Source organism: Oikopleura dioica, chromosome 1 (assembly GCF_907165135.1).
Source record: "Oikopleura dioica chromosome 1, OKI2018_I68_1.0, whole genome shotgun sequence".
NCBI classification, from domain to species: Eukaryota; Metazoa; Chordata; class Appendicularia; order Copelata; family Oikopleuridae; genus Oikopleura; species Oikopleura dioica.
In genome coordinates, this window is record NC_137291.1 from 13,291,387 (window position 1) to 13,310,888 (window position 19,502).

Genomic DNA, 19,502 nt, shown 5'->3' on the forward strand with positions numbered 1-19,502 from the left:
AATTTGACATGGTACGATGATAAATACAGCTGAGTTGATTTTTTGAATAGTTTACTTTATTAAAATATTATTATTAAATACTGTTGAACATTTTTTGGTTGAAGAAGGAAAATGGTGCAGAGCTAGTTTTTGAGATAGTATTAGTGGCAGCATGCGGCATGCACGTTTGCATAAATAGATACTTAATGATAAGCGATATTCACAGTACAGTGGGTAGAATGTACAGTAAGGATTGGTGGCAGAAGAAGTGTCAAAGATATAATGCATTTTCGTCTAATTTTCAATTTCAAATTGGATATTTTTTCAATTGGGAGGTAGGCATTACTGTAACTGTTGATCATTTCGAGGCCAGCCTACGTAATTGACAATTAGCGTAGGCGGTTGTCAGACTGCACTTCTGACGAGAGAAGCGATGCATAGGCGGATAATAGGGCCGTCCATTGGGGATACAGATAGTCTTTATAAATTCGGAAGTCGGCTTCCCAGTCGGAGGTGAAGGAGTCCGTGGTGGCCATTTCGTCGAAAGCTCGCGAGTCTTGAAAAGATTTTTGATTGGCTGGAATAATGAAAGCGTTCTTTTGATCGGTCGAAAATGCTCCAACTGTAATATGATTGGCAATTAGCTTAGCTTACCAAATTCAGGAGCTTGGTCGCACAAGTTAAATGTGCAGCCATTAAGATCCTTCCACGTGACCAAGTTTGACTTGCAGGGAATATTCTCTCTCAGCGCTGGGCAAGTAAGATTCCTCGGTCGGGTCCAGAAGTTTTTCTTCCTAGCAACGCGGGCGTAAGAATCGAACATTTTGCTCCACTGATTGAAGGAGAAATATCTAAAACGAAAATTATCGAAGTCGGGGGAAAGAGTTGCTTACCTCCATTTGTACCATTTTTCCATCCAGTCCCGATCTTCCTCGAGTGTCTTGACCCGGATCGAGACAGGAGCTGATTGCAGATTATCGGAAATAGAAGCGACAGAGATTTCGTACTCCGTAGCAGTTTTCAAACTGTAGAAACAGATCTAAAACAATATTGAAGAAGATTACTTGGGCGAAGCTTCTTTACCCGTTGATCAGTAATTGGCACTCGTTGAGGTTGTACGATGAAATCTGCGTCGGAGACTTCATTCAGCGTGATTTTATAAGCATCGACTGAGGCAATCATCTTGTTGAAGACGAGGCAAAGGGTGTTGCTCAACTTTTCGACGGTCAGATTGTTTCGGTCGACTTCGGTTATTGAATTGTCCTGAAAGATAATGAGTTTATAACTATCTTGAATTCAATTGAAAAAGAAGGCTCGGGCATTATTAGTTTTCATGCATAAATCATTCAGAAGTGTCTAACAGACATTTAACATGCAGACAGGCATTCAAACGGAAGCATTCCTCTTTGGGAACCTGTTTTACTGATGTTCTGTTGCGGTCGACTTCATTGAAAAAATCTCCAGCAGTCGTTAGCTCGTTGAAAAAGCTCGGAGAGGGGGTCGTGAATCCGAAAAGTGAGAAGGGAAGGTCCCCGCTTGTCGTTCCAAAAAGAAAAGGATCGATGGTGAAATCGTCCATGTTCAAAAACGGGGAGTTAGGGGTTGAGCCGAAAGATAGAATCGGAGAAGCGGTGGTGCCAAATCCATCGAAGGGAAAAGGGCTGGTGGGACCGTTGGGGTTGAAAAAGACGGAATCGGTGGTCTGAGAGTTCGGGGTCGGATTCGGGTTGAAAATGAAGGAGTCGGTAGTGAAATCAAAGAGGATCATGTTTTGGGTCGCATCATTTCCGAAAATAGGAAAAGCGGTGGTAAATCCATTTGGTCGAAAAATCTCGTCAAGGCTTAGATCGGAATTTACCATTGAGCTTGTTGAAACCATCCGTTGAAATGACACTGGCGTGTTTCGCAGGACAGAATCAGCAGTTGCTGTTTCGAAGAAAACATCGACATTCGAGATGTATTGAGTTTCGGATTCGAGGTTGCCAACGGTGACGGCGACGTTGTTTCGGTCTTGGAGCTCGGCATCGTCGAAGGTGGCGGTGGTGCCTTTGATGACTTCGTTTGTCGAAGGGTTGAGGAGTTTTATCACGTATCGGGAGGCGTTTGGAACGCGATTGAAACGAAGCTGAATGGCATAGAAATGGATAGTGAAAAATTGCTTACGTTGAGAGTAGAGGGAGAAGAAGTGACAACAATGGATTCTTCGAGTTGTTGTTTGATTTTCTCGCGGACATTGTTGGCGGAGTCGCATTGCTCGAGTTTGACACATCGCTCGCCGTTCCAAATTGGCGCAAGTGGATCTGGGCAAACGCAGGCAGGCTGAAAATGGATGAAAAGGAGATCAAAAGGTACTTTGGTAGACATAAGATTTTCACTTCTTGACTTTCGCTTTTCAAAAATTTCTGCTTTAGAAGAAAGTTTTACGACCTCTTTAGTTTCCTACCTTTGTCAGACTTTATTATATACAATTAGTCATATCGTATCGTTAGTTGACGAGAGTTCAATTACATTTCATTTATTTAGCATAAGCTTTTCGCCAATTTCGGCTTCTTCAGTGCTTTTGAGATGCAAAGACAGAACTCTTATTATTATACAGAACTCAGAAGTCATATTTGTTTATATTACCTGTCCTTCATTACAGACACAGGAGGGGTCATCACAGCTCGGCACACAGCCACAATCGCGCTTCACCAATCCTCGCCGCTCGCAATCTGAAAAATTAGGTCAAGAGATATCCAGCCATTTTCGGAACTATCTCATTTCACGCTCCGGTGCGTGCCCTCATGCGGATCAACTGCTGATCTCCCGCGGCGATCAATATTTGAGACTGCTCAGAGACACTCTTTGTCTTACTCGCGAAAAACAAATTTTCAAACGAAGAAATACGAAAAAAACCAAACCAGAGAGAAACGCTCAAAAACAGAGTTGAAAATGGAAGTTTGGGGGCAAAAAATATTTGTATGTTTGTTGTTTTTGATATTTCCGATGATCTTTGGAATCGCTCTGCCGTATTTCTCCATGAGAAAGCATCTGAGAAACAGAAGCTTGCCCAGTTGGTATGGACCGGTTAATGCCATGTCTATTGGGTTGCTTTTTGGAGTGATGATTCTACACTTGATTCCAGGTAAATTTTTATATTGAAATTTTTTAACCCTTCCGCGCACGATTGATATAAAAAGGCCTCTAATTCTGTCTCAGACACATATTGGTCAAAATGCGCAAAGGGGTTAAAAAGCCTATATTCACGAAAAAATATATTTATTTATCTATTTCTATCATAAAAGATGCCTTCGAGGACACAAACGCCGCCCTGGAATCCCTCGGCTTGAGCACTGTCTATCCCCTTCCCAGCCTTTTGATTGGCTCGGGTTTCTTCCTCGTGACCTTGGTCGAAGTCATGGTCTCGTTTCATAATGGAGAGCTTCACGACTGCGATAATATGTTCGAACATTCGACAAGTGTCAATGGAATTTATACGATGGTTTTTGGGCTTTCTGCGCACTCGCTTTTTGAAGGACTTGCGGTTGGATTGCAAAGTAGCGCTGCAGGTACGAAATTTGACGGGCGTTTTTATCGAAAAATTCATGATGAATTTAAGATGTTTGGCTTTTGACGGCCGTAATAATGATCCACAAATGCCTCTTCGCCCTGATCATGGGAATATCGGCCCTGCGCACCTTAACCGTCACCCAATCCGCCATTTGCCTTTTCGTGTTTTCAATAAGGTAATGACCAAAAACATACCGAGCGAGGAGAAACTCTCTAAACTTGGAAATGTCTGAAACGCAAACTCAGGCATCATTGTCGTTTGCGGGAAAAATACGTTATCATCAACAAACGAGAAACTCGGCGTTGTGAAAACATCGAAGTAGTCGAACGAAAAGCCTGTTGTGAAATCACTCATTTCTCTTTCTCTCGCTCGTGTTTGATTAATGTAGAAATAGAAAAAAAAAGAAGCTGATGGTGTTCCGCTTTTTAGCTCGAGCGTTGGCGTCGCAATTGGCACAATTATCGAGGCAATTTCAGAAGAGTCGCCGAAAATGGACTTGACAGGAAAAATTTGCAAAATTTCAAAAAGACGATTTCAATTTTTCGAATCAGCGATTTTAAACATTTGCAAATCTTTAAAAAAAAGTCGGGGTTTTGGAGAGCATTTCAACTGGGACCTTCGTCTTTGTCGTTTTCATGGAACTGGTGCCTAAGGGAATGGACCTTCATGCTCAAGATGCGTTGAAAACAGTCGTGTTAGTCATGATCGGTTTCGGAATTATGGCGGCTTTTCAAGCACTAGATCTGATTTCTGGCTAAACATGCAAGCATTTTTTTTACCGAAAAAATTTCTTCATCCAATTCATCAATTCTCAAAAACTGAAAATAAAAACCGAAAAAGTCAAAAGTCAAAACTTACTCATCGTGAAAACTTCGGCGAAAAAGCCAGCATCTTCGACAGCATTGTCGGATTCGAATTCCAAGATGATGTTGCTGTCGAAAGTTAGGGTTTGGAGACCGCGGAGACCGCAAAGTTCGTGAAGAACTTCACGCTTTTCGAAGTTTTCCGTCGCTGAGGTAATTCGGACGACGTCATGGCAGGTGTTTTCTTTTGGCTTCTCCAAGCTTAAAAATGATAAATGAGAGCCATAAGAGTGTTCTTAATCTTCTGAATATAACTTTTTTGAGCATATATCCTTGGACTTATTAGGCTTAAACGCTCTATCCCCATCAGAATAAATGACATGATTGGCCTTACATTTATAAATAAATAATTACCTGAAAGCTTTGAAATGAACATTGAGAACATCCCCGTTCGTCTTATCAAATTTGATCCTGTAGGCGCACTTTGTCATGGGCGGGTACATATTCGGAAAGTCTTTGCTCGCAATGTATTGCTTCTTCGGCCCGACCATCATCAAACTGTTGCATCTATCCTTCCCTTCGACATTGGATTTTGGAACAACGGAGAGCTCAAAGTCCATTCCTCCGGTGTTTTCTGGGTCTTCATCTGGCCCTTCTGGGTAGATGATAGTCATGTGCAACGAGTTCGAATAGAAAGCGGGCAAAACTGAGTCGTTGCAAATCATCGTCGTCGGCATATTTGGCATTGCAGTATCGCCGGTATAAGGGCCAAAAACGGTCATGACCTTGGCGCCGCTGCAATCGTCCCGGGCATTCGGAAGGTCAAGGTTTTTGAATTTGACATACAAACTCGTCGTCAAGTCTGGTGTTTGAATAATGTAGTGACGCTTCGATGTTTTAACATAATTTCCGTTCTGATCGCGAGGAAGGGCGATGAATTGAGGCTTGCTCCCTCGCGCCTCAGCTAGAATTACTTCTGGTTGAATAAAGGCGCTTCCGAAGCCGTCTGTTATTGGTGAAAAAGTCGTAGTGACAGTGGGCTGAATTGGAGGAATCTGGTTGGTCGTAGTAGATGGAGGGGAAGTAGTCGTGGTAGGCAGGACGAACTCCGTTGTTGTCTCAGGAAGGGAAGGAAACGTGGAAGTCTCAAGTCCATCAGGGAAGAAAGGAGTTGTCGAAGGAATGGAAAAGACGGTGCTCTCAGGGAATATAGGAGTAGTTGTGAAGCCATCGAGATTCAATGATGTCGTGGTTGGAATGGCGGTTGTGCTCGTGAAATCAGTGTTGATGGTCGTTGTTGTCGTGGTTGTCTCAGGTGTCGAGTCAGTTGTTGTTGATTCTTCCGTTATCTCGTCAATCTTTGGTTCGATTTCTGTTTCGTTAATTTCTTGGGACTCAGATGCGACACTGGTTGAAGAAGTGGTTGCTGAGCTGGGAGAAACAGTTGATGATGCTTCTGTTGATGTTGTTGTTGTTGTTGATTTTGTTGAGCTCGAAGCTGCAGAAGGTTCTGATGCTGATGCTGCGGTTGTTGTTGTTGCTGTTGTTGTTGGCATTTCAGTGGTAGACGCGTCAAAATTGAAAGTCGAAGAAATTTCGGGAAAGCTGACCGTTGTCGAAGGTGGGAAAGTCATCAATGTTGTCGATTCAAGATCAAATTCATCGAATTTAAAAGTTGTTGTTGTAATCGTAGGGTTCGTCTCTCCTTCTGTGATTCCTTCCAGAACAAGTGGAGTCGTTAAATCAGCTTCAAACGGATCCAGCGGGCTGTCGGCGTCGATAGTTTCAAATGGATCGTTCATTGAAGTGCTGGTGAAGCGGATTGTTGTATCCACAGTTGTTGTCAATGATCCAAGAGGAAGGAGGGTGTCTCCTTCAACTGGCTCCGTTGTTGTTGAACTCGTGGTGGTGGTAGCGGTTGTTGATGTTTCGAGATTTGGAAATGTACTCGAGACAGTTGCGAGGTCTAACATGCGGGTTAATTTTCATGCAATTAGTTGATGCAAAAAGAAACAAGCAAAAACAGTCTCTTACCGTCGAAAAAGCTACTTTCAGTCGCAAAAAAGTCCAAAAACGGTGCCGTCGTCGCCATCCCAAAGAGCTCGTTAAAAAGAGGAGATTGACTTGTTTGGTCGAAAATGAAGAATCCCTCTGTCGTGAAGTCATTGAAAAACAAGTCTGGAGCTGCACTTGTCATCATGTCTACCGAGCAGCTAGCTTCGTCGCGGCCAGAGGGACAGTCTGGCATCCCGTCGCAAACTTGGCTCCATCGCAAGCAGGGAGAGGGAACGGTAGCGTCGCAGGTGTATTCTTCGTTCGGGCAAAGAGCTGCACAGCGCGCCTGAATGTTTGATCGGGGTCAAGCTTGGTTAAATTTCATAGCTTATCGCGTCTTTTTCGTTTATAAGAGGCCCTCGAAGACTCTGGGACTAAGATTCCTTCTATAGTTTTGAAGCCAAATCGCGTTATAAGAAATAATAAAAAGAAAAGAAGGAACAGCTTAATTTAATTCCGCCGTAATTTAATCTGTTCCGCCGGCGCTAGAAACCCTCACGCGAGCCCTTAATTTGACAGAATCCTTTTCAACACGCTTTTCGAGGTTATAATTCTTGTAAAAACATAATTACCTTATGTAGCCGGACGTCGTCGAGTGCGATTTCTCCCTTTTCTCCGGGCCCGACCATGCCGATAAAGGTCAAATCCCTTCTTTCACCTGATATGAATTTGTTTGTTTCAAAGTTGATGTCTTGGACGACGCGTTTCCAGCTGGTGCCTTGATCTTCTTTGATCCGTAGCACGAAGTCTTCCTTTGTCTTGGCTCGTTCGATGTCGTCTGGAGTACCGAGCATGACAACCAATCCGCTGACGTCTTTTCCGTTCGCATGATAGTAGAACTCCAGGCAGTATTCATCACCCTCGTTCATTTCAAAAGCAGGGGAGGTTACGATGCCCATATCTTCTTCTCTCTGCCCTTGCGTGATGAGATACATGTACTGCCCTTGACCAATCACAGAGGAATGGTCTTTCGATGGACCCGTGCCAATGTTGGGACTTTTACCGATTCCTAGCGTCCATTCGGAAAAATTATCGCTCTCTTTTTCGCTCTTCAAAGACCACCCAGCGCAGAAGCCAAAGTCAAAGTTACAGTCGATCCACCTGTCGCCCAATTTCACGACGATGAATTGCCCGGAGAAGCCTCGTTTCCCTGCATTTTCATCGCTGACGAATTTTAACTTCACATTTGCTTGTTGAATCGAAACTGCTTCCGGAAGATCTGAGCCGCAGAAAGGCTTGTCTTTTAGAGAATTGGTTTTTCCAACGTCATCGACGAACATTTGCAAGTAATCGAAGGTACAGTCGTTTGACTGTTCTATCTCCATGTCTGCAAAGACGATCCTCAGCTCGTACCCATCGGCTACAGTAATGTCCCAAGTACAGTCGGAATTGTCGGGATAAACCGCGCTTTCATCCGTCCGACTGTATCCCGGCGACTGAAAGGGAATCGTCTTTTCCTCGTTTGCCATGATAAAAAACCCGCCATTGCAAGGATCTGAAGAAAGCTTGTTAGTTTATTTTCTAACACAGGTTTCAGATACTACCACAGAGTTGAGCTCTTTTGGGAGAAAGCCCCCGGCCCCCTTCCCAGTTCCCCGCGCAGATCACTCTCACCCAGCGTCTCGGGGAAGTCTAGAAATTTCCCCTCGCTCGTGTTGGGCGCTTCGGAAGAGTCAGACAATTCTGAAGAAAGTAGTTTCGAGATTTTGAGGCGGTTGGCCAATAAGAGAGCAGGCAAGGGTCCTCGCCTGAATTGCGCGCGCTCAGAGACCACGTTAGAAAATCAAAGCCGCTTTTTCTAACGCTCAGATTCTCCTATCTCCCTAAAGAGCTCAACTCCATGGTAGTTCCCATGTCTTAAAATGATGTAAGTAGTGTTTCTTAACATTTTAAAACGGCGTCGACATGGCGCGTGAATTTTGCGTTCAAATTTGAATCGAAAACAAAAGAGGCACTTTAGCAGGTTTTAACCCTTTTCTCCTCATTGACCAAAAATCTGGCAATAATGGACGATAAAGCAGGGTCAAATGAAAATCTTAAAATTGATTTAAAAAAGAAAATTTTTAAATAAAACAATTTTTCTTATCAAAAACGCGAAAAAGGAAATAACTTGAGAGGGTTTAAAATATTAATCATTTCCCTAATTATAAAGACGTTGGCAAAGGAAAAAAAAACGGTGCGCAAGTGAAAGTCAAATTAATTCTTTCCTAATTAGGCCGTCCTTGAAAGATTTAATTATTCTCCTCCTCAGTCGCTCAAAAAAGTCCTACCCAATTTTCAAAGCTTTTCTCCACAAGTGAAGTGTCATTTTCTCTGCACAAACGAGTGGATGGATTTTGATTCTGAGCGAGAAAAAGAGGAGGAGAGAAATTTAAATTTGATTAAAAATAAGCCGCTAAACTCGGATGACTTAGGAGAACACGACCACTTTCTCATCATTTTCTGGTAAAGAGCCATTTTTGGATGAAAAAATAATCTGCTTTAGGATTTCATTGTGCACTTTTCTCGTTGTTGCCTGGTTGATCAACGACTATTGGTACAAGGAAAGCTTTAAAATCTTCAGTTTTGAATTTATGATAAAGGAATAAATCTGAGCTTGCGAATAAGAGACACCATGATCGGGTAGTGACCATGAGTCGCATGCCTAGCGCGAAATTACTAGCTGCCACTAGAATGTACAAAAATGGAATGATCGGCAGAGCAACGTATGACACGATGGTTTCTGAGCAAAATTTTAGGCTTTCAACAATGGTAAGTCTTGATTTTTATACCAAAAAAAGGAGCTTTTTTAGATAAAGAAAACTGTGAATCCAATCGTGACTTCTGTCGTCAACGAAAGTTGTGAAAGGTAGCCAATTTTTGACCGTCTTTAAGAGCTCTAGAACGGTCATTTTTAGGGAATCATATAACGAAGCTATTCAAGAAGTTCTATAAACAGTCTATTTCTTACTATTTATTTCTGTCTTCCTGATCATTTTCATGTAAAAAAAACAAAACTGAAGCTTCTTTTGAAACTCAATCGCGCCGGTTTTATGTACACTTCAAAGAAGGAGTACCCCCTCAGGAGATTAATCTTCCTCTCAAAACACAACCGGTGTTTATCAACAAGCTCCGCCAGGTGCTCAAACTCAGAAGCGACCATTTGCTCTCTAAATTAAAGCGAAGAAAACTGCTCGTAACAGTTCCAAACATCTCAAGCAGTGAACACCTTTTTGCGGTCTGAGAAAGTGGCTTCTGCGTTCCCTCCCGCGGCTTCCTTGGTGAATCAAAGCAACAAGAGTTCAAGTCAAAATTTTTTTCATTTCACGTTTTCAATTTTTTTTTGCATTATAGAATTGAAAATTCAAGAAAAAAAACTCTTTCTTTTTACAAAAAAAAGTAGCAAAAAAGAGCCTCCCAAATTTCCATCGTAAAGAAAACTCTTACCTCCTTGAGCAAAAACGACTGAAATCAGTCCCCATATCACGAAGGTATTCATAATTTTCTCTCGCTTCTATTTCCTCCTTGCTCTTTTTCTTCAAAAAGGGTTGAAAATTGAAATTAACTCTAACATTTATCCTATAACAAAAATATTATTCATCCCCCGTTTTTCCTTTTTGGAGCAATTTCGCCGCCAATTTTCTATAATGTCTTCGTATTAAAATAATCTCTCATATTTTTTTCTTTGTTTTTTTTCTCTCTTTCTTTCTCTTATTTGACTGTTTTGAGGGATTATATACTTTTTTGGGAATTCTAGCACCGGGAAAATTACTTTCCAATTTCGATACGAAAACCGCACGGTGGTGGCATAGCGCCAAAAAATGATTAACCCGTCTTCGTGAAGTTAACCGTGACACGAACGCACGCGCAGATTTTAACCTAATTTGTGTTCGCCCAACCTTGATTGAGTCGTTTATCATTTTCCTCTTGGTTACATAATCCCTCTCCTTGAATCTCTCCAAGTGTGAAGAGAGAAGTGCGTGTGTGTTTAGTGTTTTGCGCGGAGCGGCGGTGGGTGCGTGCGAGTGGGTTAAGGTGCCGCCGTAGTCGAAATTGTCGCAATTGAAGGGGACGCGGAGCAGGCCCGGGCCGCGGCACACCAACACTGCACCTGATTGGCCCCGCCCTGCACAAGCACCACCACCGCGGGCGGTGCGCCAAGCCACATTCTTCAGCATAGAATAAGAACTGCGCGCTAGAATCGTTCTGAGCGCGGACACTGGCTTTGCATAAATACTACCGCTGCAAAGGAGCTACTTCAAATGAACAATGAATCTTGAAGCAAGACATTTGGGCGATATATCGTTTATTGATAAATAGTATAATAAGAAGTAAGTAAGGTATATAATAAGTTCTCCCAGAATATGATTGTTCGTAAATGTTTTTTTTTTTGATTATGGTGAGAGGAAAAAGAAAACGTGAACTCAACAGTTGAAGGGCTTTGAATCATAGGGATAATTTCAATGATAGGTAATTTCCTTGAACCGGAAGTCAAACAAGGAAAATATTTTCATGGAGTCATTGTCTGGTGAAAATGACATTCTTGATCAGGTAGGTAGATCCAATACCGTAGCCGCTTCCGGGAAAGTCAGGCCATCCGTTACCAGCCCAAACCTGAAGTTCTTCTCCATCACCGATTGTGTCACTCTAGAAATTTTATCAATCTATTGAATTTATAATAAAAAAACACCTTTGGACCGGCTCTCGTCGCAATAAGAACATCATCTTTGAAAAGTTCGGCCACACTGATTGAAACATCTGCATCATCAGCTCTGACGACGAGTTTCCAATGGTTATATTGGCCGGCGTCACACGCAGTCACCGCGATGGCACCTCTTGTTTTTCCGATGGGATTTGCGAAATAGAGAAGGTTGCTGCCCGAGCTTCTCCACACTGTGAAGACTCGACTTCCAAGTTCACCGTAATCAGTTCCAGATGTAACGTGCAAGATAGACTTGTAGCCGAACAAGCCTCCGTCGAGTGGCAAACTGTCAGAAGCGCAGAAAATCTCCATTTCTGCGGTGTAATAGGCAGATGAAGTTACTGTTGCGATCATTGTGTCTTCCGCTGGAGCAATTGGTTCATTGTTGACAAGGACAATTCGATTCTTAAATAGATGATAAGCATCTTATATTTCTTATAATAATCTTTTACATACCGGAAACGTCTCACGAATATAGAAATTCTTGATGGTGCCAGGCCAACGCTGCCAAGAGTCGCTGCCTCGAGCAAGAAGCGAAACAGTGAGATCTCCTTCATACGGGGTAAATTCGTTTTCGGGGTACACCTTTGTTTCTTTCAACTCTCCATTGAAATAAAAATTTTGAGTGTATGTCCCTGCTTCTTCATCAAAATTTTGAGTATACTTCATTGTATTGAACGTTTCTCCGTCGCAATATCCGAGATTGTAGAAAAAAGCATATCCGGAAGAAGTTGTCCCTCCGTTAAATCTGAAATATTATTTCAACTTATATTTTCTATTTTTAAAGTGATCATTGAGTCAAAAATATTTACTACCATCACGTATTCCTGCAGTGCGCCTGAAAATACAACGCTCTGATTCGTCGAGTGTGCAGCGCCCATCTTTCCCTTTTGCCTCTGAAGCGGCCAAAAGAAAGCGCGCTGATGGCACAGCGGATGAGTCAGCGCACTCAAGGGATCCCTTATGGTAGATTTACTTACCCAACTGACGTGATGGGTGAGTCTTCTCCGTTTGCATTAGTCCAGCTAACATACCAAAATTGAACTGATCCAGCGGACCTTGCTTCCCTTTTCTTTTTTCCCTTCTCGGTTGGCTTCGTCGGATCATCAGCTTCATTGAATGATCTAGGAAACTCCCCTGTTGCATAAATATGAGGGCCTATGTAAGTAGAAGATGCTTCAATAGCTCCACAGTTGAATTCATAGCTAAGCTCGAAGTTTCGAGTGGCAGTGAATTCTCCGATAACTCCATCTTCGGGAACGAAAAATGACTGGGCATCTTCACAAATGAAGTCAATGCATGAATCAAACTCTTCACAAGGACATGACTCTGGTGCACATTCGTATCCAGTCGAAGTACAAGTACATCTTCCTTCAACTGTGCCAAGCTCAACATAACTACCGTCGTTGTTGATGCAACCGCATGAGCTTTCGAGAACGCACACTCCATCTTCGAACAGGAACCCGTCAGGACATCCGCACATGCCTTCGACTCTATTCGCAGTAGCAGCACATCGTGTCTCTTTGCTGATTCCTCTGGCAACATCTTCGCACGTCTGCTGCTCGAAGCATGCATTTGTACAGCCTTTGAAAACTTGAGCAGTTATTTCTTTCTTTGAGAGCCTCTCGATCTTCAAATTTCTCATTAGGTCGCTTCTCTCTTCTCGACCAAGAATTGTACTGTATCCTGTGAGTGTTCTTGATTTGGAAGATCGGTTGTTATTCTGTAACGATCTTCGCTATTTACTGTAAGCGTTTTCACCCATTTATTATCAGACTCTTGGTATTCTTGAGTCAAAATGACCGAATTCCAAGTTCCGGCGGTGCACGGAAAGACATATGTTGGGTTGCGACCCGCTATCCACCATTGAGAACCCTCATCCGAGATCAACTCCCAGCCTGTTCCCTCTTCAAAGTCTGGATTTTCCCTAATAAAAAATTTAAAAAAATGTTTGGTTTACTTTTACTCACATCCAGAAAAAAAGATTTGGATAGTCTGTGACACCGCCGACGCCGAAGTAATAATGATTATCGAAACTTCCATCCTTGCGTGAAAAAGATGCCATTCCCGTCATCGCATCGGATGGTTCTCCAGAGCAGTAAACATCCAGACTGATTTTGAAGGGATCTTCTGCTCTTATTGGGCTCTCACCAAGACCGCTCTTAATTTTTAATAAAAATCATTTTCTGCTTGGTGATTCATTACCTCTATTTGTGGACATTCTTGAGCACAGCCAGTAACAGAAGCCCAGTCGCAAATTCTTTGATAGTCAGCTGACCCAGCAATTTTTTTAGTCAAACATTGAGATGCGTAGTCTTCGATGATTCCGCAGTGCAACTCAGGGTCCAGACAACTGTGGAAGAGGCAAGCTTCATAAGTTGGCAGTCTACTTCCAAGGAACTCGCATCCATTGAAAAAATTCTGGTTGGAATAAGGGCTGACAATCTCACATCGATCTTCAGCAGCATCGTAAGCCACTTGACCAGACTCTTCTAGAAGATCTTCGCAAGGCTTAAGAAGCTCGCCGTGTGTGCAAGTATCATCACTGTCAGTTTGGAATCGGTCTCCAACAGTCTGGCTATCATCATCATATTCAGTAGAAAGGAGACGCTCATCGGAGTTATTGTCGTTGTAATTTCCGCAAAGACCGGTCATAATGTTCTTGTAGCAGCTGTTGACGTTCACGTAAGCAGACCAATATTTTCCACTGAATTTAACGGAAATTCCATTTGCTATTCGAATTTCAACTGTGTGATAATAGTATGAAGAATACCAATGCGTTCTTGTTACAGTAATTTCGTAGTCTGATGTTTTAAAAGAGCTCGGAGAGGATTCTAAGCCAAACCATGCGATCAAGTTACCAGATGGAACTGCGTCGAGGATATTTTGCCCTGTACGATGGTCAGTTAGCGTTATTTCAAAATGCGCGTTTTGAGAGTAACCGGATGTATCCATATTTTTAATAAATAGAGTGTATGGTTTTGGATCCCCAAAAACGTAGTCAATTCCATGGAAATCAAACCAAAGCTGATCAGTCACGGTTGCAGTTGTTGAAGAATAAAGCTTTCTATTCTTGGAATTTACGTTGAATCCCGGCAGTTCGGGAGTGTCCGGGGCGCTTGCAAGATTATATCGACAGTTGCCATGAAAGAAATACTCATAATGATCAAATGTGTAGATGTATGGATCGTTGTGGGATTTGCAATAAGCAGTTGGTCGGCTCCCGCAGGGTATCGGTGCACAGACTATTCCGTCAGCGGTACATTCGCAACTTTCATCATTATTAGAGAAGCTTTGGCCTCGTGCGTAATACTGGTTGTTGAAGTCCCAAGTACAGCCGCAGTTTTCTTCTAAGACACATCCTTCGTCGTCAAGAATATAGCCTGGATCACAGACGCACATACTTTCAATATTATTGATTGATGATCCACATCGTTCTTCACTCGACAAATGTCGATTTCTGCACGTTCGTTGGGCATCACATGTGTTTGCACAGCCAAGGTAGCTGCTATTCTCTCCGCATTCAAGCTCACAATCAGTTTCAGCGGCCCATGAGCAGATATGAGCTTGAAGATTAGAAGGGATTGTGCTCAAGCATTGTCTTGCGTAGTTTTGGAGCGTATTGCATCGAGCGTCACGCGAGATACAGGTGTCAATCATACAGGACATATGAGCAGCATCTTTAGGAGCAGTGCACTCATGGAAAACGCCACCAGGAATATTCTTATCAAGTTCGGCGCATAGATCTGTGACTTCACCGATGTCATCGCATTCAAAGTCGTGAACTTCTCGGCATCTTGGATCGGGCTCAGCAAAATCATTTGCCCATTCAACAAGATCTTTTTGATGAGCTCGCCATGATTCCGATCGCCAAATTTCGTGACTTTCATGGAATTGATCAAATGGGACTCCATTCCAATTGCCGCAAAGACCATCCACGTGATTCATGTAGCAATCTGGTAGCGTCACTCGTACCGTGGCATAAGTTCCCCATACCGAGCCCCCGTCATGAGGTAGATAGTTAGCTTTTGCTCCAAACCAGGTTGTCACTCTAGCCGAATTACCGATTTTTTCGAATCTTACGTCATCATTAGTAAAACCATTCTCATAAGACTGCCCATTAAGACGATCTTCGAAAACAAATGAAAAACCATCGATTGTTAAAAAGTATCTCGGAGTCTCCGATCGAAGTTGGTTCTTTCCAGGAAACTCGAAGGTCATTCCACGAATACACGAAACAGCCCTATAATCTTCTCCACATCGTCTTTGATCAACGTCAACGGAAAATGCTGGCATGTTACTGAATTCGTCGTCGCCAGCTGATTTCACAAAACTGTACTTGCAAGCACCCTGGAAATGATGGGTGTCGCCATCAAACATGTCGTAGTGGGGATCACCAGCTGCTTCGCAATAGCTTGTTCCCGTTGAAATGCAATCACGGGGACAAGCATCCTCGTTGATGCATTCTCCATTGTGCATGACTTGTCCATCTGGACAACCGCACATAGGATCGATAGAACGCTCTGATCCACATCGATCAGCATCTGAGATTCCGTTGACAACATCATCGCATGTACGTTCTTCTTTACAAGCATTTGTGCATCCTTTGAAGATCTGTCCTCCTGAGCATTCTTGAGAGCAGCTTGTCACTTGAGGCCAGTTACAGATTTCATAAAAATCTGCAGTGCCTTCGGTTTTTCTGAGAAGACAGTCATGAGCAAAACTTTGAATAGATCCGCAAGCAAGATCAAGACAGCTGTTCCAGAGACAGATATCGTAGTATCCCTGCTTATCACTAACAAAATTACATGTTTTAAAAACCTCGGCTTGTGCGGTCCCGTCTTCAAGAGAATCGCATCTTCGAATCGCTGAAGTAAACTCGGCTGGTGTAAGATCTTCACAAGGTTCGAAAAAGCGACCATGACTGCATTCATCGGAAATTCTCGAAGTCAAAAATCGTTCGCCGAATTCATCGGGATTGTTCTCATAATCTTGAGCCAACGATACGTCTCCGTTGCCGTCCCAATCACCACAAAGACCAGAAACTGACTCTTTGTAACAGCCTGGGACATACACATCCATCCACCAGTACCAAGCCTTGAACTTGACTTGAAGACCATTCCAGTGGAAATGGAGATCAAACCCAGTTGCAACAGAATTTTGGAAGGTTATTTTCAAGCTGACATCATCATTGGAGAAATCGGCATTGAAATATGTCTGCCCAGTGAGGCGATCGAAAAGAGTGATATCTAATTCGGTGTTTGAATAATATGCTGAGTTGTCTCTATTGTTGAAGTGGAAATAGTATCTTTTTTGATCTCCGAAAACGTAGTTGCTTGAATGCGCTTCTAACCAAATTTGGTCGACGACAGTTCCCGATCTTCCGGACGTGTCTTCCCATCTGCTACTGCCTCTGTTACTGATTTCAATCGAAAACCCAGCTCGATCTTCGGTGTCTTCAGCTCTCACAAGATTGTATCTGCAGCTACCGTGAAATGCGTATTTTGTATTGTCAAAAGTTGTAATCCAAGGGTCACTGTGAACTTTGCAAGACCCTCTCTCCATTTGATCGCATGGGATCGGCGTACAGACGATTCCCGAAGTTGTACATTCGCAATTCTCTTCTGGGTTATACACAGGCTTCTGAAACGTACTACCGAGCGAATAATAGTAGCCATTCTCAGTGCAACCGCAATTCTCTTCAGGGATACAGTCATCTCCATCAAGAATGAATCCAGGCTGGCAGACGCACATACTGTCGATCTCAGTATTTGCATCGCATCGCTCAATGTCAGTCTGATGACGATTTCTGCACGTTCTTCTAGCAGCGCATGTGTCAGCACATCCTTCGAAGACAGCATTAGCCCCACAAGCTGTAGAACAGCCCAAACCAGTAGCCCAATCGCAAACTGGTCCTCTTTCTTCCGGCCCCAAGTCATTAATGCACTCTTTAGCAAAAGACGCAAATGCTGGGCACTCATCTGATTGATCACATTTTTCTGTCACGCAGCTAAGGAAGGCATTGCTTTTGTCACCATTGCAAGGAGCAAAAACAGAATCAGTATTGTCAGGGTCGAGTGCGATGCAAGCAGTAATTGCGTGATTGATATCTACCGCACAGTTTAGACCAAAGATGTGATGGCACTGCTCGTCGGGAAGTTCAAATTGCTCAGCCCATTCGTAAAGGTTCTCCTGAGTCGTTTGCCAATTGTCAATATCGTTAGTGAGAGAACCAGAGGTTCCAGGGGTAAATTCGACGTATTGTTGACCGTCGAAATTTCCGCAAAGTCCATCGATATTATGAGCATAGCAATCAGGAACCTTGATCTCAAGTTTTAAGTTTCGGACGTCGGCAGCCCCCCAAGCTGTATATTTTATGTAGACGTCAAACCAAGTTTCTATTTCAACTGTTGTTGGTGTAATAGTCAAATCAAAATCATCAACGAGGAACGATGAATCGTATGAATTGCCGGTTAAACGATCTTCGAGGGTGCTTCTTCGAATTCCAGACGTTCCACTTTGGTCTCTAAGATCTTCTCTTTCAACAGAAATGACGTATCTCGGAACTTCATCTGGCGATTGATCCTGTCCGGGAAATTCAAACGTAAAACCTTGCGTGTAGGTTAACGATGAGCCTGGCTCAAGAGGAGCAAAGTCACCGATGATCTTGAACGCTGGCATGTTCGAATACTCAGCAGCGTCGACTTTAGCCATGACATATTCGCATTGGGGTTGGAGATGGTGAAATTCTCCGTCAAAAGTCGTGAAGTGAGGATCTCCCCAAGCTATGCACCACTTGAACTCATCTGGAATGCACTTAAAATTTCTCTTAAAAAATTGGAACCGTACTTTCATTATTATAATTAAATTGTCACGTTTCATTAAAAATATTTAATTTCGCAATACAAGTAGCCAAATTTAACGCTTCATGAAAATAATGAATACCGTTGGCTGGGATGGTTCTGTAGTTGGTTGAACAGTTGTTGTCTCAGAGCAGGTCGGTACCTAAAAATACTGTCGAAGATGAAAATTCGACTGACTTACCGTGATCCCCTTCCTAATTGTCCATATATTTTTTTTGTTTTTACAACGGACCACGAAGTCGCCAGAATCACCTCCATTGAGGCACTTGACTTTGCAGCTGCTTCCGACATTGTGTCTCTTGCAAACAAAGGTATGAGCGCCAGCGGGTTTGAAACGGGACGGAATCGCATCAGCCAAACATTTGACCACAGTTGCGGTGCACGAAGGCGCTGAGCCACGGAAGACCGTCCAGGTGTTCGAGTTGTTCTTGTTGACGCAGGCGATCGTGTAGGTTTGCTTTTTACCAGCGTCACCAACGCATTTAGGCTTGCATTTTCGCTTCCCGTTCTTGATTTTCGTGCATTTCCACTCAAATCGCCCGCCTGAAGGATTTAGACCTTCTGGTATCGATGAGACTTTGCAAGGAGGTTCCGAGGTCGCGAAGACCTTAAAAGTTAATCAGCATAGCCTTTGCTGAAAAGGGCCCTTTTAAACTGGTCAAGCCAAACACGTTTTGTCACAGCTCGAAAAGAATGAGTCAAAAACTAGTCTGAAGAATGATTTTTCAAAAAATCTATTTGAAATCGAGAGCTTAAGACTATTATACAGAAAAACTAACAATAAAATAATGATTTCAAGCGATTTATATAACTTCGAAATGTACGAGTGAAATAATGTCGAGATAGTAGAAAAATTAAATTTGAATTATTGTAATTAAATTTTTGAATTTCGGACAAACTTTTCACGACAATAATTACCTGTTCAAGAATCAAGCCCTGCAGAAGCAACCGGCTTAGAAGCCTCATTTTCCGAGCAGACGAAAGTCAACTTTTTGACAAATCGTCGTAGAATTATTCTCTTACTGAATAATAAAAAAAAGGATTCTCTTTATCTTAGGATTAGAAAATTCTAAAACGCATGGAGAACCAAAAACTGAGTGACGCCCAAATGCGACACTCCCGAGTTTTTATGGAGTGGCCGTTTATTTTTGGTACAAGGATTAAAATTAGGCGATCCGAAGAAATGCGAAAGTACCAAGTTATTAATAACTCGAGCCATGTTTTAGTAAAAAAAAACAAAATACGGAAATCGTTAACTTCTCAATACACGGGCGCGCGACTAAGCGCTCAAAACACGGGGTCGGGTGAGGGGACCACAATGCATTATTCAGCCCCGCGCGGCGCGCAAAATTCGGAGTGTGATAAAGAGCGCTCAAGACTTTTAGCTCTAACTTGCGTTTCCGTCAAGCAAAAAAGTTACTTTACATATCGCTGGAAAGCTTGAACACTCGCCTATAAAGATTTACAATTAATTTTGGAAAACAATTTTTTGATTTACAGCTTCGGAGTGAAAGATAAATCCGGTGAAAAACGCCACCACTTTTGAGAAAACTTTCAAAATTTCACAAAGT

General features: G+C 42.7%; 3 protein-coding genes and 1 long non-coding RNA gene across 5 annotated transcripts; 2 read left to right on the forward strand and 2 right to left on the reverse strand.

Moving 5' to 3' along the window:
* Positions 1 to 91: 91 nt before the first annotated feature.
* On the reverse strand, positions 92 to 9,921 carry LOC145710912 (uncharacterized). Its single transcript, XM_081788625.1, has 12 exons — positions 9,814 to 9,921; positions 6,960 to 7,882; positions 6,367 to 6,673; positions 4,747 to 6,298; positions 4,388 to 4,593; positions 2,605 to 2,690; positions 2,143 to 2,298; positions 1,838 to 2,104; positions 1,063 to 1,242; positions 873 to 1,018; positions 634 to 830; positions 92 to 535 (listed from the first exon to the last, which is right to left on the reverse strand). The coding sequence occupies exons 1-12, from the start codon at positions 9,863 to 9,865 to the stop codon at positions 369 to 371; spliced, it is 4,239 nt and encodes a 1,412-aa protein (XP_081644751.1). The 5' UTR covers positions 9,866 to 9,921; the 3' UTR covers positions 92 to 368.
* LOC145710913 (uncharacterized) lies at positions 2,711 to 4,363 on the forward strand. Of its 2 annotated transcripts, none has more exons than XM_081788626.1 (4): positions 2,711 to 3,103; positions 3,264 to 3,527; positions 3,578 to 3,704; positions 3,959 to 4,363. In XM_081788626.1, the coding sequence occupies exons 1-4, from the start codon at positions 2,911 to 2,913 to the stop codon at positions 4,179 to 4,181; spliced, it is 807 nt and encodes a 268-aa protein (XP_081644752.1). In that variant the 5' UTR covers positions 2,711 to 2,910; the 3' UTR covers positions 4,182 to 4,363. The 2 variants fall into 2 exon arrangements, 1 of the variants encoding a protein (XP_081644752.1); XR_014135098.1 differs by having other exon boundaries at positions 2,723 to 3,103; positions 3,275 to 3,527; positions 3,959 to 4,360.
* LOC145711410 (uncharacterized) lies at positions 8,657 to 9,362 on the forward strand. Its single transcript, XR_014135182.1, has 4 exons — positions 8,657 to 8,832; positions 8,873 to 9,138; positions 9,180 to 9,235; positions 9,285 to 9,362. It is a non-coding gene; the product is annotated as an uncharacterized LOC145711410 (long non-coding RNA).
* A 2,644-nt stretch (positions 9,922 to 12,565) lies between the features above and the next one.
* On the reverse strand, positions 12,566 to 19,014 carry LOC145695954 (IgGFc-binding protein-like). Its single transcript, XM_081773010.1, has 6 exons — positions 18,850 to 19,014; positions 18,113 to 18,538; positions 18,014 to 18,073; positions 13,274 to 17,884; positions 13,039 to 13,229; positions 12,566 to 12,995 (listed from the first exon to the last, which is right to left on the reverse strand). Exons 1-6 carry the CDS (start codon positions 18,895 to 18,897, stop codon positions 12,713 to 12,715), a joined length of 5,619 nt encoding a protein of 1,872 aa, XP_081629136.1. The 5' UTR covers positions 18,898 to 19,014; the 3' UTR covers positions 12,566 to 12,712.
* Positions 19,015 to 19,502: the final 488 nt, after the last annotated feature.

Excerpts from the sequence above, each read along its gene's own strand:
- LOC145695954 (XM_081773010.1), bottom strand. The coding sequence starts at position 18,897 with ATGAGGCTTCTAAGCCGGTTGCTTCTGCAGGGCTTGATTCTTGAACAG. Across the intron at positions 17,885-18,013 it reads CAGAACCATCCCAGCCAACG|TGCATTCCAGATGAGTTCAA; the intron begins GTATTCATTATT and ends AGAAATTTTAAG. Across the intron at positions 12,996-13,038 it reads CCAAATCTTTTTTTCTGGAT|GGAAAATCCAGACTTTGAAG; the intron begins GTGAGTAAAAGT and ends ATTTTTTATTAG.
- LOC145710912 (XM_081788625.1), bottom strand. The coding sequence starts at position 9,865 with ATGAATACCTTCGTGATATGGGGACTGATTTCAGTCGTTTTTGCTCAA. Across the intron at positions 6,674-6,959 it reads ACGACGTCCGGCTACATAAG|GCGCGCTGTGCAGCTCTTTG; the intron begins GTAATTATGTTT and ends TCAAACATTCAG. Across the intron at positions 831-872 it reads GAAAAATGGTACAAATGGAG|ATATTTCTCCTTCAATCAGT; the intron begins GTAAGCAACTCT and ends TTTTCGTTTTAG.
- LOC145710913 (XM_081788626.1), top strand. The coding sequence starts at position 2,911 with ATGGAAGTTTGGGGGCAAAAAATATTTGTATGTTTGTTGTTTTTGATA. Across the intron at positions 3,528-3,577 it reads ATTGCAAAGTAGCGCTGCAG|ATGTTTGGCTTTTGACGGCC; the intron begins GTACGAAATTTG and ends GATGAATTTAAG. Across the intron at positions 3,705-3,958 it reads CTTTTCGTGTTTTCAATAAG|CTCGAGCGTTGGCGTCGCAA; the intron begins GTAATGACCAAA and ends TCCGCTTTTTAG.